The sequence below is a fragment of a genome, unplaced genomic scaffold (genome assembly GCF_019419815.1).
Source record: "Pyrus x bretschneideri cultivar Hongxiangsu unplaced genomic scaffold, Pyrus_bretschneideri_v1 Contig9, whole genome shotgun sequence".
Taxonomy (NCBI): Eukaryota; Viridiplantae; Streptophyta; class Magnoliopsida; order Rosales; family Rosaceae; genus Pyrus; species Pyrus x bretschneideri.
Window position 1 is genome coordinate 3,818,580 of NW_025999831.1, and position 26,954 is coordinate 3,845,533.

The following is a 26,954-nucleotide window of genomic DNA, read 5'->3' on the forward strand; positions in this document are numbered from 1 at the left end:
AACGTGGAAAATGCAAGATTTATCATCCTAAGAGAGGTTTGATATGGAAACTGAAATGTCTTCCAATAGAATGTTTATCATTTTTGCTCGCTCACTGCTAAAAGAGCAACAGTGTTTCAACTCGACTATTGAAGATCAATCTCAACTCTGGCACTGTAGGTATGGTCACTTAAGTTGGTATGGTCTCAAGGTCTTTCAACAGAAGAAGATGATGCAAGGATTACCATAGTTCAAGGCCCCTACGAAAGTGTGTGAAAGTTGTTTGGTGGGAAAACAACAAAGAGATCTATTCCCAAAAGCAAGCACATGGAGAGCTTATCAAATTCTTTAACTGGTACATGCTAATATATGTGGCCCAATTAACCCCACTTCAAATAGCAAGAAAAGGTATCTCATTACCTTTATTCATGATTTTAGTTGAAATACATGGGTGTATTTTTTGGTTGAAAAATCAGAAACCTTTATTACTTTCAAAAGTTACAAAGCTAAAATTGAAAAAGAAACCGGAGCATGCATAAGGAGGTTTTGTACTGATCGAGGAGGCGAATTCACATCATGTGAGTTCATAAACTTTTATGTTGAAAATGGGATTCAAAGGCAGTTAACTGCTGCGTACACTCCCCAATAGAATGGGGTTGCAGAAAGGAAGAACCGAACCATCATGAATATGGTTCGAAGTATACTTTCAGAGAAGAAGGTTCCAAAGACATTCTGGCCAGAATCAATGAACTGGACGATTCATGTTCTAAACAGGAGCCCGACACTTGCAGTGAAGAATATGACTCCAAAAGAAGCTTGGAGTGGATCTAAACCATCAGTGAACCACTTCAGGGTTTTTGGATGTATCTCTCATGTTCATGTTCCTGATAACAAAAGAGTTAAGCTTGATGACAAGAGCTCAAAGTGCATCTTGCTTGAAGTAAGTGAGGAATCAAAGGCTTATCGACTATTTGATCCAGTTTCTCAAAAAATAGTCATGAGCCGAGATGTAATTTTCGAAGAAGACAAAGGTTAGGAATGGGATAGTGATCATCATAAGGTAGCTATGGAAGATCTTGAATGACCAATGGAAAAAGAGGAAGACATTGAAGAAAATGGAGAGGAAATTGAAGAGACACTGGAAGATGGAGATTCTGACCAGATTAACAGCTTAGATAACTCATCTAATGAGCTAACAAATGAATAGGACTGGACAAATACCCCGAAAATCCCAATCCCGACCCTGACCGAACCCGAACCAAAATTATCCCGAAATTTTCGGTTCGATTATTATCCCGAACCGCCCAGTTCAATTTGGTATTCGGTCTAGCATTTATGAATTTCGGTTTTTCCTAAAATGAACTGATTTTAGATTATTACCTCAAAAATGAGGCCGCAAGGATTCAAACCCCTTATCTCCTCTTGGGAATCATGGAACTTCACCACTGAGCCAACTCTCGATTGTTGAAATTATACTACATAAAATGTATTTATATGCTTAATAACCATTAGTTACTTATACTTAACCACTGAGCCAACTCTCTCTCTTATCTCTCAAATGAATCTCTGTGCCCCTCTCTCTCACACTCAAACTCTCTCTAACCTCTCGGATCGCTCTACACTCTATCATCTCCTCCTCTGCTATGTCAACATCCTCAGACTCAACACTCTCTCTAATCCCTCGAATCATCTCTGGACTCTCTTATCTCCTCCTCCTCCCTTTGTCACAAACTCAACACGTCGGCCTTCAAGTCATCGACCATTACACCATATTCCAAATCCAAACTTCCATGGATCCACTTCCAACGACCTCTAAATTGAAGCTTCTCTAATATGAAGGTGCCAAACTTCATGAAATTATTGTACCTTGATTTGGATTTGGATTCTAAAATTGAGGATTAGGATTTTGAACTTTCGATTTGGGGATTTATAATTAAAATTAGGATTTTTGTTTTGAAAATCCCTTAATTTTAGTTACTGTATGCTTGATTGCTTTGTATTTTTCTGCTTTTGAATTTTGATCAACGACTTCTTGGATTCTTGAATGTCTGATTTTTTATGGGTTGTCTGCAAATTTGGGATTAGGGGACTGGAAATTTGCTATTTGGGAACTGCATTCATTCGATCTTCCTAAATTAGGTTGATATCTTATGACTGCATCCATTCCCGATCCCAAACCGAAAAACCAAAACAATTTCGGGATTCCCGAATTTCGGGTACGATTTCGGGTTTTAGAATCGTATCCTGAAAAGAGTCAGTTTGGGATTCGGGCTTTGGGTTTCGATTCGGGATCTCGACCCAAACCACTCCTACAAATAAAGGTTCTAGCTCCCCTAGCGAAGGACGAATCAGAAGGCAACCTATATGGATGAGGGATTACGAGAACGAGCAGGGTCTTTCTAAGAAAGAAGACATGGCTTACCTAGCCATGTTTGTTGATAGTGATCCCATTTTGTATAAAGAAGCCGAGAAGCATGCAAAATGGGGAGAAGCAATGAACTTAGAGATTGAAGCCATAGAGAAAAATGACACATGGGTGTTAACAGACCTGCCACGTGGGGGGAAAATGATCTGTGTAAAATGGATTTACAGAACGAATGTCAATGAGAAGGGTGAAATGGATAAATACAAAGCTCGCTTGGTTGCAAAAGGGTACAGTCAAACTCATGGAGTCGATTATGTTGAGGTGTTTGCACCAATTGCTCGCATGGACACCATTCGACTTGTGATCTCACTTGCAACACTAGAAAACTGGTCCATTTACCAGTTAGACATTAAATTGGCCTTCTTACATGGAGAACTTAGTGAAGAAGTTTTCGTTGCACAACCTTCTGGCTATGTACAAAAGGGACACGAGCAGAAGGTATACAAGCTTAAAAAGGCTCTATATGGCCTTAAACAAGCTTCCTAAGCTTGGTACAATCATATAAAGTCCTATTTTATCAAGGAAGGATTTACAAAGCGTCCATATGAACACACTTTGTTCATCAAAGCAACGAATAGAGGTAAAATGTTGATTGTTTGTCTCTATGTTGATGACCTTATATTTACTGGAAATGATGAGTTAATGTTCAAAAAGTTTAAGCAGTCTATGATGGTTAAGTTTGATATGACTGATCTTGGGAGGATAAGTTATTTCCTCGGTATTGAAGTGCTGTAGAGGCCGGATGGTATATCTATTGGTCAATGGAAATATGCTTAAGAGGTGTTAGAGAGGTTCAACATGGATCAGTGCAACCCAGTCCATAATCCTATTGTTCCTGGTTTCAAGTGTGTCAAAGATGAAGATGCGGTACGAGTTAACATCACTCTCTATAAACAAATCGTGGGAAGTCTAATGTACTCGACTGCCACACGTCCTGACATGATGTTTATAGTGAGTTTGATTAGTAGATATATGGAGCGTCCTACTGAAATTCATCTACGAGCAGCTAAAAGGACGTTTAACCAAAATTGAAGGAAATATGAGATAAAATCGGTTACGGTGGTTTGGACATGTGAGAAGAATACCTACTGATGCTCGGTTAGAAGATGTGATTACGGGACAAAGGTTCAGGGCTGAAAGAGTAAAGGAAGACCTAGGAAGACTTTGGAAGAGACTTTACGAAAAGACTTAGAATACTTGGATCTAACGGATGAAGCAACACAGAACTAAGCGTAATGATGTTCTAGGATTCATATAGCTAACCCCACTTAGTGGGAAAAGGCTTTGTTGTTGTTGTTGTTGTTGTTGTTGTTGTTATGTGGCAATGGTTATGAGTAATCAAACTAAGTACTGGCAATGGTTCGATCATGTCAAAGTTGCGGTAATGACGATGTTCGTGCTTTCATTGGTTATCAGTAGACATAGATGTTGTTGTTAGTAGCAATGGTTTTCGAGTCTGCAATTTCCATGAGTTGTTGTATAAGATTTATGAACTGTTATATTTTCATTGAATGAAAGGATGTTTACAATTAAGTATATATACATCTGTCAATAATGATTAGCACCTAATCAAGTGTAACTAATTACATTAAGACAAAATTAGTTACACAAAACAAAAAGAAAAATATTATGCTAAGCTGGAATGTGTGTTAATACTCCCCCGCAAGCTGATAGGAGGAAACCCGACTGAAAGCTTAGACTGCAAAAACTAGAACCTAGCTTTAGAGAGAGCTTTTGTGTGAATATCAGCAATTTAGTGTTGAGTAAACAAATACTTGACATGAAGAAGATGAGACAAAACTAACAATAATCTATTTTGACATGTTTAATACGAGCATGAAAAACTAGATTCAAAGAGAGAGAGATGGCAGAGACATTATCACACCACAAAACATGAACTTTGAAAAAGGGAAAGCCAATGTCTCTGAAAATCTTACAAACTCAGGTAATCTCTGTTGCAGTATGTGCTAAGGAATGATACTCAACTTCTGTGGAAGATCGAGCAACAGTGTTTTGCTTTTTAGCACTCCAACTGATAAGGTTGCCACCCAAATACATATAATATCCACTATTTAAATGCCTTTCATAAACACATCGAGCCCAATCAGCATCAGAAAATACAGTGAGATGCAATGGACCTTTTCGAAACCATAAACCTTGATCAACAGATCCTTTAAGAAAATTGAGGATTCTTTTTACAACTTGATAATGCGTATCTCTTGGACAGTGAAGGAATTGGCAAACTTGATTAATGGCAAAGGATAAGTTAGGGCATGTCCATGTCAAATATTGGAAAGCACCCACAATGGACCTATTCTCATGAGGATTAGATAATAGAGAACCAACATGATCTAATTTCTTACTGCCAAGAGGTGTGGAACATGGTTTGCAACCTTCCATCTTGGTCTTAAGGAGTTAATCAAGTGCATATTTCCCTTGGGAAAGGCAAATGCCCTCTGAAGACCTGTGAACTTCCAGTTCTAAGAAATAATGAAGAGGACCTAAGTCCTTGACTGGAAATAGTTTGCCAAGTTTAGTAATAAAATCCTTACAGACAGATGAATTAGAACCAGTAACCAAGATATCATCTACATACAACAAGACAATCACTAGTGAGGGAGAAAATGTGACAAACAAAGAGCAATCTGACTGTGAATTTGAGAATCCAAAAGATAACAAAGCTTGAAACAATTTGTCATACCAAGCTCTAGGAGCTTGTTTGAGCCCATAGAGTGATTTTTGTAACTTGCAAACATGAGAGGGCTTAGAAGAGTCAATAAAACCTAGAGGTTGCTGCATGAATACCTCCTCTTTGAGAGAACCATGAAGAAAAACATTACTTATGTCCAATTGGTTCAAAAACCAATCAAACTGAACAGCCAATGTTAATAAGATTCGAATAGTCACTGGCTTTGCAACAAGGCTAAAATTTCCTTAAAGTTCACATATTCTTGTTGATGAAAGCCTTTGGCTACTAAACGAGCCTTGTATTTGTCAACAGAGCCATCAAGTTTTCTCTTTATCCAAAACACCCATTTACAACCAATTAAATTCTGATTAGGAGAATAGGGAACAAGAGTCCATGTACTAGTGGACTGTAAAGCCTAAAATTCCTCTAACATAGCTTGTCTCCAGTGGTTATGCTTAGAAGCTTGTAAATATGTGGTAGGAACAAATTGAAAATGATCAATAGGGTATTTAGTTTCTGTCAAGGCCTTAGGTTTGAAAATTCCATCTTTGGAACGAGTTATCATGGGTGAATGTTGGTACAAGGTGGAAGGGGAAAGGGAGAAACAGAAGATTGAATGGATGGAGAATCGGGCTAAAAGGAAAGAGGTGAAGGTATAGTACTAGCATTTTGTAATGGTGAAAGTGATATAGTAGAAGGTGCAATGGTGGCAGGGAGATGGGAAATAGTTGGAAATGGTAAAACAAATGAGGAATCTGGAGTGGAAAAGGAAGATTGAGGGGGGGGGGTGTTGAAGTTGCACCTGATAAAATGACTCTCATTAAACAATACATGCCTGAAGATATATATCTGAGATGTTTGCATATCTAAACATCGATAACCCTTATGCTGCAAACTATAACCAAGGAAGGCACATGGTTTACTCTTACCATCAAGCTTAGATGAGACATAAGGTTTTAGCCAGGGATAACAACTACACCCAAAAACCTTCAACCTCGAATAATCTGGAGGTTTATTAAACAGAAGTTCCCATGGAGATTTATCTAAACCAGAAATAGGTAATCTGTTGACTAGATAAACTGCAGTGGAGAAAGCCTCAACCCAAAATTTATAAGGAACTTTAGAGGCAACAAGCAATGTTCTAGTGGTCTCAGTTAAATGCCTATGTTTCCTTTCAACACACCCATTTTGCTCGGGTGTATGAGGGTAGCTAAATTGGTGCAAAATACAATGTTGAAGAAGAAATGAATTAAACTGCGAACTTGTGAACTCTCCCCCAGAATCAAAACATAGAATTTTTATTTGATTTCCAGTCAACTTCACAACATAGGATTTGAAGTATACAAATATGGAGAAGACCTCAGAATTTGACTTCAAAGGAAATAACCAACTATATTTTATAAACTCAACAACAAACAAGACATAAAATCGATATCCACTAACAGAAGAAATGGGAGCAGGGCCCCAAACATCACAATGGACAAGTTTGTGCTTACAGAGAATGGCAACTTGTGATTTTTGCCAATTGCACAATCCTAACAAAAGAACCTTACAAACTATTTACCAATGTAAGCAAGTTTATTTCTAGATAAGATCTTCCTGGAAATTGCAGAAGAAGGATGACCAAGTTTCTTATGCCAAAGTTGTAAGGATGCTGGAGCACCAACATTAGCATAGGAAGATGTAGATACTGGATCACTAAAAGCAACATGGGAAGTTGTACTGGATAAAAACTAGAGCTATCTAGCCCCTAAAAAAGCATATTCCTCGTCGAAAGATCCTTGATTGTGGAACCATCGTAATCAAGGATTAATTTGCAGTAATTATCCTTTAAAAATTGATAGACAGAAAGAAGATTAAACTTCATTTTAGGAACTTGAAGGACATTATTCAACTTAAATGCAGCAGCTGGAGTTTTAAGAACAGAAGTACCAGTGTGGTGAATGAGCATACCTTAACCATCACCGATATAAACCTTGTCTTCACCATTATAAGGCATAGGAGAATGAATGGCAGAGATATCATTCGTGATATGGGAGGTAGCGCCAGAGTCCAAAATCCAAGTGGGAGAAGAAGACTTAGCAATGGTATGAGCACACATTGCTGCCAATTTTGTCAGTGGAATTTTTCCAGCAAATGCATGATTCATGCGATCAAAGCAATCAATGGCTTCATGGTCCAAAGAGTGACAAATTTGACAGGGAACTCAATCACCAGAGTGCTGGCGATAACCTCCTGAATAACGGTTTTGATTGTAAGAGTTACCTCGATAATTGCTAGAACCACGATAATTGTTGAAATTACGATTATTGCCACGATTGTTACTACAGTAATTTTTGGAGTTAGAGTACAGTGCAGCAAAGGCTTGTGGAAAAGCATTGAATTGTGGCATTGGAAGAAGAGGAGCTGGAGAGTGCTGAGACTGAGCAGCAAAAGCTTGAAAAGGTTCTGTAACAACTGCAACAACAAATTTCTTCTTTCGTTCATGAAAAGTTCTTTGTTGATAAACAGGCCATAAAGTTCATCAAGAGATGTGGAGGAAATTCGCAACATGATAGAGTCAATAAATGACTTGTACTTGTCAAAGAGACTATTGAGTGTAACTGCAATGATATCATGATCAGAAATTTGCGCGCCGGCAACCATTAAAGCGTCTGAGATACTCATAATTTGCTGAAGGTATTCAGAGATTGCAAGATCACCTTTCTGAACCAAGTGAAGACAAGTACGGAGCTGGTGAATGTGCGCAACTGAAACTCCACCAAAACACTGTTCAAGATTCAACCAAAGTTCCCGAGAAAAAAAGACTCCAACGATGAAAGGTATGATTTCTTCAAAAAGAGTTGAATTCAAACAGATGAGGATGTTTTGATCCTTCTCATACCAAGCTTCAAAAGTTGGATTTGGAACACCAGTGCTCTGGCCAGAGATATCAAGCACATATGGCGGTGGACATGCTTCATTGCCATCAAGAATTCCAGTGAGCTTGTACTGGCGAAAAATTGGAACAAAAAGCGTCTTCTAAACAAGATAATTATCTCATTTAAGCTTTGTTGAAACCATACAACTGATATCCTGGACTGTAATCGAAGAAATTGATAAAATTGGGGGATTAGGGTTAGGGTTCATCAGAGAAGAATTAGGGGGCGAGAATGTCAGGATTCATCGAAGACGAAGTCGAAGATGTCATCGGAGAAGCAAAGATCAAAGATCAAGAAGAATAGAGATCAGAGAGCAAGAATCGAAAGAAAATCAATCAATATTCAAAGAAAATCGATCACGATTCGTAGGTCGGTGAAGTTACGAATCATAGGAAGTTGGTGAGGATCACGAAGAGGCAATTAAGCAAAAGGCGGTTGATACCATATGAGATTTATGAACTGTTATGCTTTCATTGAATGAAAGAATGTTTACAATTGAGTATATAAATACATCTGTCAATAATGATTAGCACCTAATCAAGTGTAACTAATTACATTAAGACAAAATTAGTTACACAAAACAAACAGAAAAATATTATGCTGAGCTGGAATGTGTGTTAATATGTTGCACGTGTCTGTTTAATCCCTGAAAAAAAGTTGATTTTAGCTTTCCGGAGTTGAATAATTAAGCACTGTATCAGTTTAAGAATTGAGGATAATGCTTTCTTCTTGTTCTTGTTGTTATATGCAGGGCTTCTTGAATTGTTCATTTCTGTTTATCACTAAAAGAGAGTGACAAAGACACCTGCTTGAGAAATGATGTCATCTGATAGGGAAGATAGGAGGTTCAATTCAGAGTGTAAAAGAGTGGATTCTGTAAAAGAGAAGTCGATATTGGAAGTTATGGAGAAGCTCTCACTCTCAGATGCAAAAATGGAGCCACTGCATCCAAACATTGATTTCCAGATTACACATGCCGATGGGACATTATGCTTTAGGAACAATGGCGAAGTGTTATTGATGCTTATTGGAGGAGACCTTGATTGTTTCGGTAGTATCATCAAAATATCAAAGCATGAACCAGTTTCCGTAGACCTTGTGAGCAAAGAACTGAAAAATCTTGCGATTTCTCGATATCAATATTGCTCTGTCGATTATTATGAAGAGAGCCTTTTTCTTACTCGACGAGACCAGGGCAGTTTCTTACTAAGAAAAAGAGCAGGTACTTGCTCTTTGCCTACGAATAGGACTTCATGTCGAATTCCAGTGCGTTCTTCATGTTTTTTCTGTTTTCCTGTTTTGTTTACGTGATTGTCTACCTGCTTTTGTTTTCTTTTGTTGCACATCATTCAAGAGCTGATGTAATTTTTTAATTTTGCATGCAAATTTTAATCTGAAATTCTGGTGTATTTTGTTGAGTAGTTCTATGACTGCCGTAAACTTTGAATGAAACTATGCATGAATCTGGTTACAAATTTCGATTGCCGGTGGCGCTTGAAAGTTGCACCTGTTTCTGTGAAATTATCTACCTAGTGCTCGTCAGTTTCTAGTTTATTTTCTTAGTAAATTTCCGTGAGCTCAACGATTAGCAGTATTGCAGATTGGCGAAGTTTGGTATTTATAGGAGATTTGCGTCCGAAACCTAAATCAATGTACTAAATTTCTGTTGGTCAATAGTCAGTACGATTCTCACTTTGATATCTATAGCTTGATCCATATTGAAATATACGATTATTAGATAGTATGTGACTGTTGACATAATGTTGTATTGCATAAGCATAAACACTCGCGCAGTCAAGAAAAGCATGATGCATGAGTTGTGTGAAGTGTTTGAGTTGTGAATATATTCAGAAGACATAGAAGGCTTTGGATATATAATCTGAAAATTTGTATATGTTCGCTAGACGTTGGAGGAAAGACTTGAATAAATTTGGGTGTTGAGAAAAGGCCTATATGATAAGTGAAATTTGAGAATTAAATTGAAATTTGTGATCAAGGGATAGATGGGTGCTAACTCATATCCTATAGTATTCAAAGTTAAGTGGTATAAGTACAGTATAAGACGTGCAAGCCAGCTTGGGTACCCTAGGTAAGTGTTAGCAAAATTAGAAGGGAGTAAGACTACATTCATGCATCTCATTTGTATAATTATAATGAATTTGTGAGATTATATATTTTAATTCTTATTAGGTGAATGCCTACTTCATCGGTGGACTCAAGCGTTTATTATATACTACGATTTGTTACAAATAAATCCTTTTAATTTTTTCTAATCTTGTCTTGGTTGTAGATCCTTTTTCTATAGCGAAGATATGATTGACACCCCACCCTTAACTCGTTAATAGTAATTATTTGCGAGCCGGGCCTAACTAACATTGCCGCAATTATATAAAAACCTATTTTATGAGAAAAATGTATACTTCCATATCCTACTAGTAGATTATTTTCTTATCAAAAGCTGAATCCGGTTAGTAGTACTACTCATTTTATGAAACAATATGCATATATTATTTCCTACTACTACTAGTAAGTGGAATTTGGAAACCTATTCCGAACCGGACTAGGAGAAAGCACGTTGATCTATATATATGCAAGGTCGCGTCGAGTCTTTCACTCAAACAAATTTCAGTCAATCACTCTTGTCCTTCCCCTTCTATTTCTTTAGCCATGGCTCTGCGAAATACTGCTGCACTAATTTTCTTCGTGATGATGGTGCTTTCTGGTGTTTGTTTAGGTGATGTTTATAGAGTTGGCGATTCTGATGGGTGGACATCTCGAGGTCTCGTTGATTACAACAAGTGGGCTTCAACGAAAGAGTTTCATGTCGGCGATACTCTTATATTCGCTTACAATAGTCAATACCACAACTTGATGCAAGTTACCAAGCAAGATTTTGAATCTTGCAATACTACCGCTGCGATCACAGTTTATACCTCTGGTTCCGATACCATCACCCTTAAAAGGCCCGACCACTATTACTTTCTTTGTGGTGCTCCCGGCCACTGTCAAGCGGGACAAAAGGTTGATATCAAGGTTACACTTCCCATACCGCAGAGCTCGCTGGCAAGTCCAAACCCAGCACCTCAGGGATCTTTGCCTTCAGATTCTCATCCAAGCTCAAATCCAAGCAGTGCTCCGACTATTTATTTTTCGAAGCTTGGGTTGGCCGTTACCACTCTTGTGCTATGTCTTTTGAGTGTTGTACTTTAGAGACATTTTGTTGTTCTTTTATTTTTTATAACCAAGATTGCTTTGTTGTTTATGATTTGGGTGGATAAACATTGTAACTTTTGTTTTAAATTTTTTTTTTTTTTGAAGATTAAATAAATGTATTATGGATGAATAATTACTCTTGTTTCCGAGTAGTTATATTTGAAAGGTTTGTCTTGTGCTTTCCGAAAATCGTGTCGATCCATGGCATAAGGCTTGTGAAGATTATATGACACTCCATATATGATATATGAATTTGCTCTTTAGGTGGAATAGAAGTCTCAAAGTTTTAATATTTTATATGATAAGAAGAAATTAAGTAGTGTGATTTTAGTTATGTTTTATCGATATTCTTCCCAATTTGTACAATTTGTGAAATTCGATTATGATCATTTAGAAAGAAAAAATTTATACACATTTCACCTTCTTTTAGTGTCATTGTCAATATTATATATGACAATCCATATATGAATTTGCTCTTTAGGGGGAATAGAAGTCTCAAAGTTTTAATATTTTATGTGATAAGAAGAAATTAAGTAGCATGATTTTAGTTATGTTTTATTGATATTGTTTGTAACTTACATAGTTTGTGTAATTCAATTATCAACGTTTAGAAAGAAAAAATTATACACATCTAAACCCTAGACTTATGAGGCACTACGATAGGAAAGGGTTGTTCAGTGTGAAAGGCGCCGATCGTATTGCCAGGGACTGGGTTCAATCTCGCAGGGATGCGCCATCTCCGTTCGCTGTCTACAATCGTTTTTGGGCGTTGTGGAAAAAACTATGGGCTGCTTGTGTCCCACCTAAGGTAAAGATCGGAGTGTGGAAAATTGCCCTTGACATCATTCCTACTCATGACAACCTTAGGAGAGGCGAGTCGAGACCGAACCGTACTGTGTTTTATGCGGTTCTTACGGTGAGCAACGACAAGAAAAGCCTATAGAATCATGAGGCACATCTCCGAATGTATGGGAATTGAGGTCCGCAGCCCAACTCGCCAGGCAATCTAGGATAGATGAGGATCGAGAAGGGGTGGTTGGGTAGCCCATTGGAGATGCGAGCCACATGCATTTGGCGAAAGAACAGCTCCTCATAAGGGGAAAGCCTATTTCTATCAGATATTAGCAAAAAATCCGACAGAAATTCATGTAGTGGCGGATAAAAGAACCGACAACATTGCTTGCATCATGAAAATATTTTTGCTGTCGAACAGGACTCTTAATCCGTCAAGAAAATAGTGTCGGGTACAAGTGAATACTTCTGTCGGTTATAGATGACATTAGTTGTTGAGAAATCTCGTCTGATATAAAGACAATGTTGTCACATATAATCGACACAATAAAAAGATATAAATATGTAAAAGTATATAAATCAAATTTATGTTTGATTAAAAAAAAAAAAAATAAACAAAAATGCTCATTTTTCCGACACCCATGCTCATTTTTTTTTTTAAACAAAAAATAAATAAATCCGTATCTAACATGAATGCTTCCATTGGTAATGTTCTTCAGCAATATATCTCATTATACAAAGTGTTTATACAACAAAATAAAGAAAACATAATGATGACTTTTTCTTTTTCCTATCTTCTTTTCCCTTTCTTCTTTACTTCCCCTTCTTAGACCATCTCCAACCAAGGGCTGACGAGACGGATCGTTTTAGCCCTCTGACCCTTCAAGATATTAATATTTTAATGAACAGTATAAGACCATATTTGCCTCCACCTCCAATCGAGGGCAATAGGGCTCGTTTTAGCCTTGTCACAAAATACCGTCTCCAATCAAGGGCCAAACATAATTTATTATTTAAATTTAAAAACTAAAACAACTTAAATTTAAAAAGGGTGAAAATTATGTGAGAAATAGTGTAGGAATGGTTTAGGTATTTATAGGGAAAAAAGGAGAATTTTTTAAATTCATTATAAAAAAAATTGGCCCAACAAAAAAAAAAAAAAAATTGAATCCAACGGTAACTAGCCGTTGGATTCAAATTTTCCCTTCTATTTGTGTCGGTTATAACCGACAGGAAATCCGACAAAAAAAAATAAAAATTGGGCCAGCCCTTTGGCCCTTTCAAATTATGTGGGGCCCATGAGCCCTCTAGCCTAGCTCTCGGTTAGAGATAGTTTTCAGGCTATTTTCAGCCCTCTAGCCCTCTGGACATTTCGGTTGAAGATGGCCTTATGTCGGTGCTACCTTTCTCGTTTCCCCCTTCCCCCCTTCTCTTTTCCTCTTTTTCTTTCGATGCTCTTCACTACAAAACAACAGTCCATCATACGAGAAAACATGCATTAACAAAATTTCAACAGCAATTGATGCCAAAAACATCACTAAATATTAACAAATTAGATAAAATAAATGTGATTTAAGTAGAACAATGTATGAGAAGTTTGATAATTAGCAAATTAGTCATAAAAATATATTGAATTGAACAAAAACTACAAAACCATAATAAAATTAGGGAACTACAAATTTTTAGTTAACTTGAAAAAGTTGAAACAAAATCCCTCACTAATTTCCTCAGATAAGCAAAATTCCTTACACACAATAGAAAACGGGAGTAGGAAAGCGAGACATTTCTGGTATTTGGCGTAAATCCTATGTTGTCGTACTAGAGAGAGAAGACGGGGAGATGAGATTAGCGACTGTCATGGAGAGAGTGATGGAGGAACTAGATGAAGTGGATAAAAAAAAGCATGGTCAGAAGATGAAATGAAAAGAAGAAAGAGATGCCGGAAAGAAGAAGGGGGAAATGAAAGGGAAATGAAGGAGAAGGGGAGAAAAGAAGAAAGGGAAAATGAGAGAGGAGAAGGGGAGAATAGAAGGAGAAGGAAAGAAGGAGGAGAGGAGAAGGAATGCAGGGGGAAGGAGAAGAAATTGAAGAAGGGAGAAGGCAGTAGCACGAGGAAGAGGGAGAAAGGTTTTATTACGTAGAATTGGTAGTACTATCGATTAAAATCGACAGCCATGTACAACACTTTCCTATTATCGTCGAATAGAATCGACAGCACACTTTTCAACATAAAGAATAGTGGGAAATATCCCGTCCAAAATTCGTTCCAAAATTTGCCAGGATTTAAAAATAAATAAAATAATAATTGTGTCCAATATATCCACCAACGTTAATATAAAAAATTTGAAAATATTTGTGTCGGATATAACTGCCAGAGTTAGTATTAAAAATTTGAAAATAATATAATATAATCTGACACATTACTTACTAATGTCGGATATATCTGACAGAACTAGTTAAAAATATTAAAAAAATTAATCTGGTGGAGTTAAGGGCCCGCTTCATTATTGTTGTCAGAAAGTAGTGCACTAATATCGGATATAAGTGACAGGAGTACTTTGTTATCCGACACTTTTTAAAGATGTCGGAAATATTTTATCCAACAGTAATGGTATAAAATCGTCATCACTCTCCGACACATTAAGCCAGTTTTGTTATAGTGGACAAGGTTGACTCTCCCGATCTCCTCACCACAAGCTGCTTATGTTGGTGGCAGGAATTTAACAAAATTGCTTTTCCTCGCTCCTCTCGCCCCACTGCGTAGCCCCTATCTCATATTCAATGGTTTTCTGAAAGTTAATGTTGATGATGCTTGGAATGTTTCTTTGAATCAGGGGGTGGAATTGGGGTCATAATACGTGACCATCGGGGTGCATTCGTGGCGGCATTTGCTAGGAAAGTGGATAATATTTTATCTCATCTCTATAGGCGTTGGTTGCTAGGGATGGCCTTCTGTTGGCGACGCAAAGGGGCTTATTCAACTTCATTTTGGAAAGTGATTGTCTCCAGATTGTTGCTGCACTTAATGATTTTTCTACTAACTTGTCAATCAATGGACATATTATTGAAGACTTGAAGGCGATTATGGCAGCAGTCACTGGAGTGTCTTCCCTTGTTTTCGAGTAGTTTAAGAAGAAATTAAATTAGCGTGATTTGAGTTATGTTTTATTGATATTGTTCGCAACTTACACAGTTTGTGAAATTCGATTATGACCATTTAGAAAGAAAAAATTATACACATTTCACATTTTTTAGTGAGTTTACGCTATGATCTCAAAGGGGTGTCATGCGGGTCTAATCCTTGGCTCTCATACCACTAGTTAGAGATTTATATTTTTATGTTACACCCATTTTTTTCTTTAACTTTTTTTTTTTCCATCATTTTGTCTCCAACACAATTACCTTTAAACGGGTTCAGATGAGATTGAGGAACTCAATGTGACTTAAGAACATATCCCTACTTAATATGTTTTTTGCTAGACAACCACTTGAACCCAAGGTTCTAGATTCAATTCTATCGTCCTACAAGTCAACACCATTGTTGACCTCATCATTTACCGATTGATCAGACCATCAACTTAACAAAAAGTCGAAATTGATAACATTTTAAACTTAGGATTTAAGAGCGTAAAATGTTAAAATTGAAATCTCGTTACCCATTTTTGAAATTAATTAAGGTGTAAATCCTAAATTTTTATTTTTTATTTTTTTATTTTTTGTTACTTCAATGAAGTGATGTAAGATAAAAGGAATGAAGATTATTTTCAGATTCTCTTTGCGATGATGCTAGGAATCTTTTAATCATGTCCGTTCATCGTATATCGTGCGATTAAAAATTATTTTAAATTAAATATAAATAATAACTCAAGAAAATTGATCGTACGATATATGATAAACGGACACGATTTGAGGATGCGAGAGATCCTCCTGGGGATAAAAGAGTTATCGTTCAATTGTGCCAAAGGAAACATAATCGTATTTTACAGTAATCGTTTCTGGTGACTTTTTCTGAGGATAAAGTAGCGGCGGAATTTGAACCCCAAAAAGTTCAAAATTAGGGTTTAACGAGATAGGAGTCGAACTATCAGGACTAGAGCTTTGCAGTGATACCCATTGGGAGGAGGCTCTGAGTTCTGCATTCGCCATTGAGGTTCAATTTCCAAAGCAGGACTCTGGGTAAGTAAATTTTGATCTAACCATCACGCAAAAGAAACGAATTTGAATATGAAATTCTGTCGAAATTTCCTTTTACTCCCTTTCCTTTTCCTTTTATGCTTTCAAATTGCCTCTTTTGGTTCGTCGTTTCTATGATTTGTGCATAGAAGAAATCAGTTATTTTCGGTTTGTTTGTTTGTTTGTTTGGTTTACCAATTTATTTCTGTGTTTGGTTACTTGGAAAATGGAGGGAAAATCGAGAGAAAGATGATGACTTTTGGCACTTTCGGTTTTATAATCTTGTTTTCTTTCAGGTTCTGAAATGTGAAGCAAATGAACATTTGTTGTTGGGTTATTTGTTTGAAGAAAGTTAATTATTGTTGCAAGAGAATTCCGATTCGATAAGAGATAATCTCCGTCGGATAACGGTATAGGGGTTTGAGGCTGAGTGGAAATTGATAACAGTGGTAATGCTGCTATAGGATCACCTTTTTCGAGTCTGCGGTTTTCGTGTGGTGTTGTTCCTTTCTGTTTAATTGAAAGACAGTTGATGTTATCTCTTTGAAGTTGAATAATAAGCATTGTAGATGTCAGTGTGAGTAATGCTTTCTTCTTGTTCTTATATGCAGGGTTTTGATCGTAAAGATAAGTTTAAGGGTAGCGATAACTAGTTGAACTGAGCTACTTTCGAAATATTAACAGAAACCATTTTAGTCCATCTCTGTTTTTCAATAATTAAGCTTCTGAAGTTTTTCGTTTTACACCAGAAACATCCAAATAGAAAATTCAGTAGTTCTTTGCAATGAATTCTGTTTTCTCATCTCACTCTCTTTTCGTTCCTTTGCCTAGATGCCAGTTCCTACCTTGTATTCAAACACAACCTCAACATATGGTCATGAACCGTGTTTATCGCTGGAATCATTGTGTCCCTCCTCTTTCTGTTTCATTTCCTTTTATTTCACATCATTCTTTGCATACTCGCCAAACACTTTTTGGTGCCACAGCTCCATCAAATGAAGGCGTAGTCTCTGTAATCAACTTCGATGATTTTGATGAGAAAGACTGGTCCTTTCTTGATTCAGGTGATTTCAGTTCCGACCAAGATTATAACCTTAAGATTGAGCGCATTATATCTGCAGGAGAGATTGAAGAAACTTCTAGGGTTATGGTTTCAATTGGTTCTGAAGGATTTGTGGATCGGTTGGTTGAATCATCACCCTGCAGTCTCCTGCTTGTTGTCCATGATTCACTTTTTGTTTTAGCTGGCATTAAAGAAAAATATGACAAGGTTAAGTGTTGGCAAGGAGAATTGATGTATGTACCTGATAAGTGGGCGCCTTTAGATGTTGTGTTCCTTTATTGCCTTCCAGCCATGCCGTTGAAACTTGACGAAGTATTTAAAACACTTGCAAGGTGTTTTACACAAGGTGATTTTCATAATATCATCCATTTTTCTTTTTGTTCATGCTTGATATACTACTGCTTCTCAGCCTTGATGAAGTGTCATTAATTGCCATAGACTCTTCCTCGCATGTCATTCAGGGCTCACCCTGAAAATATACATATTTGCCTGTCTGAATCCATAAATTGAGTGTTTCGTGTTAAAATTAGTAAGTAGAAAATATTTTCGAGAGTGATAAATCTAACATTAGCTGTTAAATTCTTTCAAAATATCACTCTTGATTCTGAGTTGTGGCTGTTTGTTGTATAGGTGCGAGACTGGTTATTAGCCATCCCCAAGGAAGAGAAGTTTCGGAGCAGCAACAACGACAGTATCCAGATGTTGTAACGTCTGACCTGCCTGAGAAGAGTACTTTAGAGGAAGCGGCAGCCGAACATTCTTTCGAATTAACCGAATATGTTGATGAACCTTGTTTTTATCTTGCTGTATTAAAGTTTGTTGGGGCAAGAAACTGATGGTTGATTTAAACTTTGACAATTTCATGTGCAAGAAACAGTGGATTCAATTGAAAATTTATAGATTCACACATCGTTTTATTTTTGCAGACTGGTTCTTTTGCCCTACTCCCTGCGTTATGTTTCTTTTCGGCCATTGAACCCTCGTGCCGTGCTGAGCAAGTTAGGTAGCTTTCGCTTACCTCTGTTCAAAAATTGGACTCTCGTTGAAGGTCATTGAACTTGTTTAGTCCTATATTTTTTAGTAATGCTATTCATACCATAATTTTGTACCACATTTTCATATCACCTTAAGCGATATTTGATGCGGACAGCCACACCATTTGAATTAATCAAAATTTTAAATTTAGTTTATTATTTAATAAACTAATGATTAAGAAAAACTAGTTAATTAAATGATATTGTGGTATACAAGGAGTCTTTCTCCTTCATTTCCTTGGGTTTTGCAAATTTTTCAAATGGTATGAATAGCATTACTCGATATTTTTTCTAACTTATGTGCCATGACTTACTAAACTTCGAACTTGGAATGAGCATGTAGGAATTAACGATACTTTTCATCGTTTGAGTTGTTTGCCAGATTGGTTGCTCAAAAAGTTTGGGTTTCTAATCCAACCCAAACTTTGGTTTCTAATCCAACCCAATTTTAGGTTACCTATTGTGTGGCTTAGCCGAACTCCTCCTCCCTTTAGTGTAAAAATATTGATGTACTAAAAAAAACAAAAAAAAAACCGATTAGAAGTAGAAGGTGCTCCGACACAATCCTTCCGAAACAAAAAACGGATTGCAATTAGTTTGATAATGATCGAGTGACGGTACTTCTTTGGCCCGACCAAGGAATCCTTGTATAAGAGGCAGAAGTAATTGTGTACTATTGTCGACCAAAGATTTCTCCATGAACAATGGGAATTGGAGTTTAAGTTTGAAGGTGAAGAAGTCCTTGACCAACAACCAATAGAGGAAGATTTATTGAGTCACAGATGGTAAACAAAATTTCAAGCCATCAAAATTTGATGGGAAAACTCAAAAGATGTGCACTCAAGCCATAACACATAAATTCCTCATCATATAAGCTCCATTATTTTCATCATCCCAGAAAATTCTTTTAATAAAATGCTTTAGGAGGTTCAAAATCCTAAAACAAGCTCTAAAATACAAGAGTAAACTTCCATAACAACAAATTCTTCATTAATTAAAAAAAAAAACGAAAAAGAAAACTCTTCAAACATTGACGCACTCTTCCAACCTTTTTCTCTCTACTATATAGGAAAAACAAAAATCAATGGGGCAAATCGAAAAACGCAAAACTATTGAGCTAAAAATTGGAATTTTTCAAAGGAAGATTATTGAGTACCGAGTACCACAAACCTTCATCTCGATATAAGAAGATAGGGACTGCATATTCCTCAACAGCCGCCTCACACCTTCTTACCTCAGAAGAATTGAAACCTTATGCCATTACTTGCTGCAAACAGGTTGTATTCTTCAATGGTAGCCTCCTTGTAACACGCCTGATCATTCTCAACATGATCCGAACATTTTAAGGGAGAATCCGTAACGGTCTGTTCTTTCGAAGGCATATATCCTGGTGGATTAGCAACAGGGCCACCATAATGGAATAAGGAAAAGCCATCATTGTTCGTATGCAATTTTCCAGAATTATCATCGTGCGCTCTTTCTCCAGTTGGTGGTGCTTGCCTTGAATGCGCTCCAGATGGATCCACACTCTCTGTACTAGCTTCTTTAGGATAGTCTTGCATACACGGGGTAGATATCTGAGCGGGCTCCTCTCTGTTGATGACTGGCTGATAAATTGGAACGGGGCCAGGGGTAAACAAGGGAGGTACGTGCTGCACAGGATACTGCATGCAGAAGCCTGAATTTCCATTCATACCATACCCAAGAGGACCAGCATATAAGTAATGGTTCGGAAATGTTAGCATTCCATTTGCTGGAGCAGCAGGCCAAGAAACTGGACTTTGGTGAAAGTAACCCATTGTTGAAGGACCTTGAAACACGGGAAACTGTACATTTTGGTTATGCATCGGAGGAAGCATGCCATGATGCTGTGAACCCACATTAACAGCAGACAAACCATTATCAAAACTCTGAGCAATTTTTGTTGATGGATTCCCCAAAATGTTACTCCCTGCTCCACTCAGTGAAGGACCAATCGGTGTCCTGCTTTCGATAGACTCTCCTTTTGCACTCTGATTATTCTCCATACCAACTTCATGGTCTCGGAAACCATTTGGAATGAATATAGAAGTTTCCTTTCCTCCTGATTGCTGGCTGGCATCTTCTGAATCTGATGTGGATGAAGATTCCTGATGTCCATGATTTGACGAGGTTGTATTGCTATCTCCCTCACTTAGGCATGACGAGCAGTTATCGGAATTAGAAGTACTGCTGACAGTGGGGTCAGAAGTTCCTTTTGATGTAGAGTCAATGGAATTAAGTACAGAACCGATAGGGCATAATCCAATCTCCTCATAAGTGGCTTTTGTTGAGTTGCAAGAATCCTGTGCTCCTGCATGAAATCCACTCTGACAGTTGACATCCATTCCTGTGCTGGATTTTCTTGATTCCTTCAAGTTATTATCCACATCAATCTCACCAGCATCTACCCCATCTTCACCTGTACATATATCACCAGGTGACTTCACGATTTTATCTTCATCCTTGAAAGCAGATGACCTCAAGGTAACATCGGAGTCTGAGTTACTTCTAGGATACATGGGCTCCCAAATTTTCTTGGGATGAACCAAATCTCTACTAGGATTGTCCCCATAATTGACTTTGCTTTTGGGTCTTACACAACTATCACGCAAGTCTCCTACTTGGTTATACCTGTTACCACGATAGAATTGCTTGGACATATCTAATGCAGATTCTGACTTACTTGCAGTTTTAGTATCCCATCCCAATCTGGCAGCAGAAACATGGGGCTCTACCTTTGCTCTATATTCAGTGTTTTTGTTACAGCTGCAAGAATTGAAGTCGTATCTGTCACCCATCCTGTTACTTGGGGAGAGAAACTTCTCAGTAAACTTAGGACCACTATGTCGACCATTGGACTTCGGGCCATTCACTCTTAATTGCCTATTTGATCCATTGATGACCCTTGATGGAGTCTCAAAATTATCAGCATTACATCTCGACTCAGATCTACTAACCACAGAAGCACAGTCTGAAACAGCAGCATATCTGCGTCGGTCAGACCACTTCAAAGATGCATCTAGTTGAGCTTCTCTCCTATATTTTAATCTCCGTCGTGAAAACTTTGATTGCTCAACTGTAAAAGAACCACTATCACCTCTTCCATTGGTGATTTCACCATCAGGACTATCATAACAGTGGTCTTCACTTTTTGAAATGATAAAATCTTTTTGGAACTGTTCATCACGTGTCTCAGGAGATCCAGGCCTAGATAGAATCTGATCATCAGCTTCAATAACTGAATCCTTGCAGCTAATGGAACTATTAGGCTCCTCATCAGCATGTAGTGATGATTCTTCCTTTGAGACAACATCAAGAGCAGGAATGTCATTTACTTCAGAACATTCCATATCTTTGTCTTTTTCTTTCCCTTTCAACCTCTCCTTTCTTCGCAACTTTTTCTCTCTTTCTTTTGTTCTTCTCCTCTCTTTGCGCTCTTCTTCTTCACGCTTTTCTTTTTCTTCCTCTTCTAGAAGCTTCATCTGTAGAGAAAAGGTGCAAAGTCATCAGAAGTGTTTCTCCTAAAACGCAAAATGGCTCCTCATTTTTCTACCCAGAATGTTATCTTTGAATATATAACAAGATTTTTACAGCCCGAAATGTAACAAGATTTAAGACCTGCTTTTCAAGAGTAATTATATCTTTGCAGGCAACATGAACTCGCTCTTCCAGCAGTTTTAGTGCAAGACAAACAAAGATGCTATGTGCATTTTGACGAGCAGTTCCTTCTCTAAATGCTTTTTCCACCTGAAAGATTGGCATTCACAATCAGACACAGAATACGTATATTACAGTCACACACAACATGCATACTAAGAAATCTGCCAGCAATGCAAGCACACACACATAGTGAGTAGTTTTACAGCATCATGCCAACATAACTCCGAACTCCAAAAATCTAAGCATCTCTGCTATGAAGACATTGTGTGCAACATGCAGCCACACTCATTTTCTTTTGCTTTTTTTCCTCATTTTGGCTAAGACTACAACCTAACATTGAATCGTTAACCCTCTCCCCACCGTAGTTTCTCCAAGGAAAACGCAACTTTTAAATACCATTTCCCCAATAGTTAAATAAAAAGGTTTAAATAGTAAGAATACCGAACTATTATGATTGCATTCCCTAGGCACCATTGACAACACCACTATTTGACATCATTCCTAGCATAGAAAATATAATTTATCTCTCTTACTTTCCAAATTGCACCCCGATGTCTTATAGACTGAATTGTATACTACCTAACTGAGGTTTAAGAATACAATATGGTATATGAAGGATCTTCATTTATGTTAACACAGGTAAACAAACAAAGGAGCTGAGTTTATATAATGAACAACGATAAACTTAACACACAACATCAGCAGACTGAACATGCCTGTTCCTTGAAAATAACAGTTGCAGCATCTAGTAGAAATTCTCGAGCAAGTTCAGGACTCTTCGCATGTTTTTGCGGACGGGAGCATTCTCCATCCAGTTCATTTCCATCTTTGTCCATGGAATCATCATCCTGAAAAACACATTAAATAACAACACTTCTTTAGAACACTTCTTTAGGTCTAACCCCGTAAGATAAAATATAAATCTCAACTGCCTCTGGAGAACTGAGAACATAAATAATAACACTAAGCCTTTAGGGATCTTAACTACCTCTTCTTCCTCTGCCTCTTCAGCATGCTCAAAAAATCTTCTAATACTTTCTCCTCTTGTGATTGTTACATAGCCGTCTCCGACAATAAGCCTACAGTGAACACATTCTTGACCCTTCAATGCATGAGCTTTTACAGAAAGCTCGGTGCAACGGCCATCTAGTTTCCAAGCCCTCAGGGTAATGTAGCATGCACTTAAACCACCGAGATCTAGACCATTGACCTTCACACTCCCATTCATGCCAACATTTTCAAATTCCAGAATGTCTGATTTTCCCTCGCCTGTTCCAACTGCCCACTCAAAATGATGGTATGTACCAACAGTGTCAGCAAAAGTATGGCGCCAATCAGCTTGTACTGTGGCATCAGATACCTGTAATGACAGCTAAAAAGAGATCAAAATGCCAGTCACATCATCCGTACTTATCAAAAATTAAAGTGGTTCAACTATCAAAAATTAATTCTCTCACTAGTCTGCTCTTGAAAAACTTGGAGAACACAAAAATCACAACAAAAATCAGAGAAAAGAACAAAATTAAAGAAACATATGAGGCCACACCTCATACTGAAATGCGGTGTCTGCAACACAAAACCAATTAGTGCAGCGAGGTTCCCTCCTCAAGCGCTTCAGCTCCTTTAGCTCCTTGAACTCACGAATCACATTCCTTCTGCAATCTCTGCAAAATCTCTTGCTATCAAACCTGTGACAGGAACATCAAAATCTTAAGACAACCCAGAATAAAAGTAAATGATGAGGACTTTTAGGATATCCAAACTTAAGGAAGTAATTGCTGCAAACATAACTCTTGACTAGGCAATTTTAGAGGACCAAATAACGTATAACTGCATGCTATATACAAAACGGCCAGATGTTGCAACATGAAAAGCCACTGGTAGATTAATCTTTCACGCTATTTACTTTTTATTCACCTGCACATATGTTTTGGTGAGGATTTTCAAATACCGTCATAATAGTTACTATGCGCATGAACCCAAATTCAAATGTAATTCAAAGAAAAGAGTATGTTTCAGGCCTATGTAAAGCCTTCAAGGATGCGTCGGCTAATGATGGGCAGCTATTGTACCAAGTGAACCTACTTTTCTCTTCCCTATTAGCTTCACCAGGCTGAACATCCTCAATATCATTACTAATCTTGCAGTTCTAATAACCAAAACTTCCTCCACAAACCATAACTAAACATACAGCGCTTCTCTCAACCAGAAAGAAGAAATACATCACTTCCACTATTTTATATTGAATCTCTTGAGAAGGGGATACATGAATAGCTAAACACCTGTACATGAGCCTCTCAATAAAATCCTCTTCCTTCATCCTAAGAAGGGACTGTCGAGTTTCTTCTCCAAGTGCTGACCAGAAATCAACCAATGTATCGCAAGAAAGCCTAGCAGTGTGCAATGCACAAGTTTCTCTTGTTCCATGTCCTCTGCCATAACTTGCCATTCCTTGGCTTATCCAACCCCGACCTCCCCCGCCACATGCATCAGGATAAAGCAACTCACGTTCTCGTTCTCTTGCACGTGCACTGTCAAATACCTAATTCAAAAAAAAAAAAAAAAAAAAAAATCAGCTACTAGAATGAAATTGGCTTGTACACCAAAGTCATGAAATAATAAAATTATAACTTACATTTTGAAGTCCCTTGAGAGACTTACAATACAAATAGCAATCAATCAGCGTCAACGACCCCTCACGCGTTATGGTTAGACCACCCCAAGGATGGACAGATGGATCTGGTATTTCGTCATGGCACCCATTAGTAATACTTGATCCACCATCGTTTTGATTTTTGGAGGCCCTTGACCTGTTGCAGGATAGTTGCTCACATGTTCCCTCCTGCTTCAAAGACTTGCCATACATGACAATCTGAAAAAAACCTTCAAGCAGTAACCCATTGCATCTAGAGCAGTACATATTCTTCCGAGCTTGTTCGAAAAGGGTTTGCTTGTCAATCCTGAGAAGCTTCTGTCGAGCTTGTGGTGATAGATCACTCCAAAACTACATCAAAGGTATATAGAACTTCATATGAGACTTGTCAGACATCAATGAGTTAAAGAAACCGAATAATTATAGGTTATTATACAATCCATAAATTCCCAAATACGTATTACTACAAGGAACTTCTTATTTAATCCCAACTGCAAACACCATCAAACCAACCACAGTTTTAGGATCAGTAACTGGGAAATGATATCATTTATCAAGAAACAATGGATGCAACTTTTCTACCTGCAACGTGCTTGCGTCGATGAAAGAGTCTACATGTGTAAGTCTGTGAATACGTTCTATGTCCAAGCCCGTAAGCGTTACTAACTTACTATAAACTAAGCAATAAAGGTGCACTAAACTTGGTATAACCAGACAGCTTCATTCAGATATCGCGCCTGGATAATACAAAAACATAAAATTTCTTTCTTTTGTACATACTTTTCTTCCGTTACCACGCATGTGAAGAGCCATTTGGAAACAAAAACATAATGAGAAACATTCTCCAATAACGGTACACATTACGCAATTATTAACTCAATTACATAATTACAAGATTATATTCTCACTACGGACATATATATACACACACAAACAAGTAAAGTGGATCTCATTAACAAAACACCGATATTCCGACGAAAATCAGCCCCCCAATGAACAATCAAACAAGTACAAATAGTACAAGATCCAATTCAAACGCAAAACACCCATTTAATTCGTTGATCAAACACAATATGAAAAGTAATCCAAATTAATCTCAACCCAAATTTAAAGAAAAAATCGAATAAATTAAAAAAAAATAGGGTACCCTCTGGAGCTGATTGTAGCTAACATCGTCACGATGCTTGGACCAAAATCCGTTGGGCGAAGATAGTGAGTAAATGGGCGACAACCCATTACTGAATTGGTCATTTCTCTGAGCTAAACCGGGCATATTTGGTTCAAGCACTCATAGAATTCTCATTCACCGGCTCTTCCCATCCCAGGCAAGCGTTCGCCGTCCGATTCGGATCCAATCCGATCAAAAATCAAGCATTTAATGAATAAAACAAACGACAATTAATCTGGGGATTATAGATCGAGGAGTGGACGGTTCTCGGATCGAAATGAATTGCGTCGGAGGTGAATCGGATTGGGATGGTGGGTTGAATTGAATTGGATTGGATTGGATTGCAGGGGTGAGAAGTGAGAAGGGATTCAGAGAGAAAGGGCGATGCAATGGGGGTTTTGGTTGAGGACGATGAGATTTGGTGATGCGCATATATTTGGAGAGAGGAGAGGGACAAGGGAAGGCTTTGGTAATGGTAACTTGGTTACCCCTACGAGAGGCGCGGTTAAAACGAAATGAGCCAGAGAGAGAGAGAGAGAGAGAGAGGGAAATACTGTTTTACGTTACAAATTAACAGGATTAAAATTCCAAGGTAAAATAATTTCATAATTTGATACTTTCCTTTCAATCATCTGTCTGAATAAATTTATATACATTTTTTTTTGGAGAAGATATAATATAGTTCTATTTTTTTCTGCTTTAGGTATTTAATTTTCATAATTGGACGATATTTGTATAGTATACATATAGGGCGGGTTTATGTAGCGAAAATTTGCGATAATAAACCGTAGGTAATCAGTTACTGTTTTCACTCTTCTTTGTATAACTTTATAAGAAAACCTGAATCAGAAATTGATTGGAAGCAATTACAATGAATAAGTTGAGTTTGATTGCCCCCCAATATTCTAGTGTTTCTATTCTTTTCAAATATGAATACATACATGATAGGTTTATTTAGCGGGAATACACGCCAAAAAAAGGTAGGTAATTAGTTACTGTTTCCACCGTTCTTTGATATTTTCCTATAAATAATGTGATTCAAAACTTGATTGGAAACAATTACGATTAATAACTTGAATTCAAGTAGTTTAGTATTTCTATTCCTTTTTGTACATGAAATTCATATAGGGTGGGCAAGGATACGCACCTAGAACTAATACGTA

The 26,954-nt window shown here is 37.5% G+C and overlaps 2 protein-coding genes and 1 pseudogene across 2 annotated transcripts; 2 read left to right on the plus strand and 1 right to left on the minus strand.

The window, feature by feature from the left end:
• The first annotated feature begins 10,602 nt into the window (after positions 1–10,602).
• LOC125473484 lies at positions 10,603–11,626 on the plus strand (annotated as a pseudogene).
• A 4,348-nt stretch (positions 11,627–15,974) lies between these two features.
• On the plus strand, positions 15,975–18,180 carry LOC125473488. Its single transcript, XM_048576366.1, has 3 exons — positions 15,975–16,195; positions 16,804–17,601; positions 17,886–18,180. The coding sequence occupies exons 2-3, from the start codon at positions 16,977–16,979 to the stop codon at positions 18,089–18,091; spliced, it is 831 nt and encodes a 276-aa protein (XP_048432323.1). The 5' UTR covers positions 15,975–16,195; positions 16,804–16,976; the 3' UTR covers positions 18,092–18,180.
• A 944-nt stretch (positions 18,181–19,124) lies between these two features.
• LOC125473485 lies at positions 19,125–26,256 on the minus strand. Its single transcript, XM_048576362.1, has 8 exons — positions 25,771–26,256; positions 24,606–24,974; positions 24,253–24,512; positions 23,517–23,658; positions 22,959–23,330; positions 22,687–22,818; positions 21,929–22,057; positions 19,125–21,792 (listed from the first exon to the last, which is right to left on the minus strand). The coding sequence occupies exons 1-8, from the start codon at positions 25,894–25,896 to the stop codon at positions 19,525–19,527; spliced, it is 3,798 nt and encodes a 1,265-aa protein (XP_048432319.1). The 5' UTR covers positions 25,897–26,256; the 3' UTR covers positions 19,125–19,524.
• Positions 26,257–26,954: the final 698 nt, after the last annotated feature.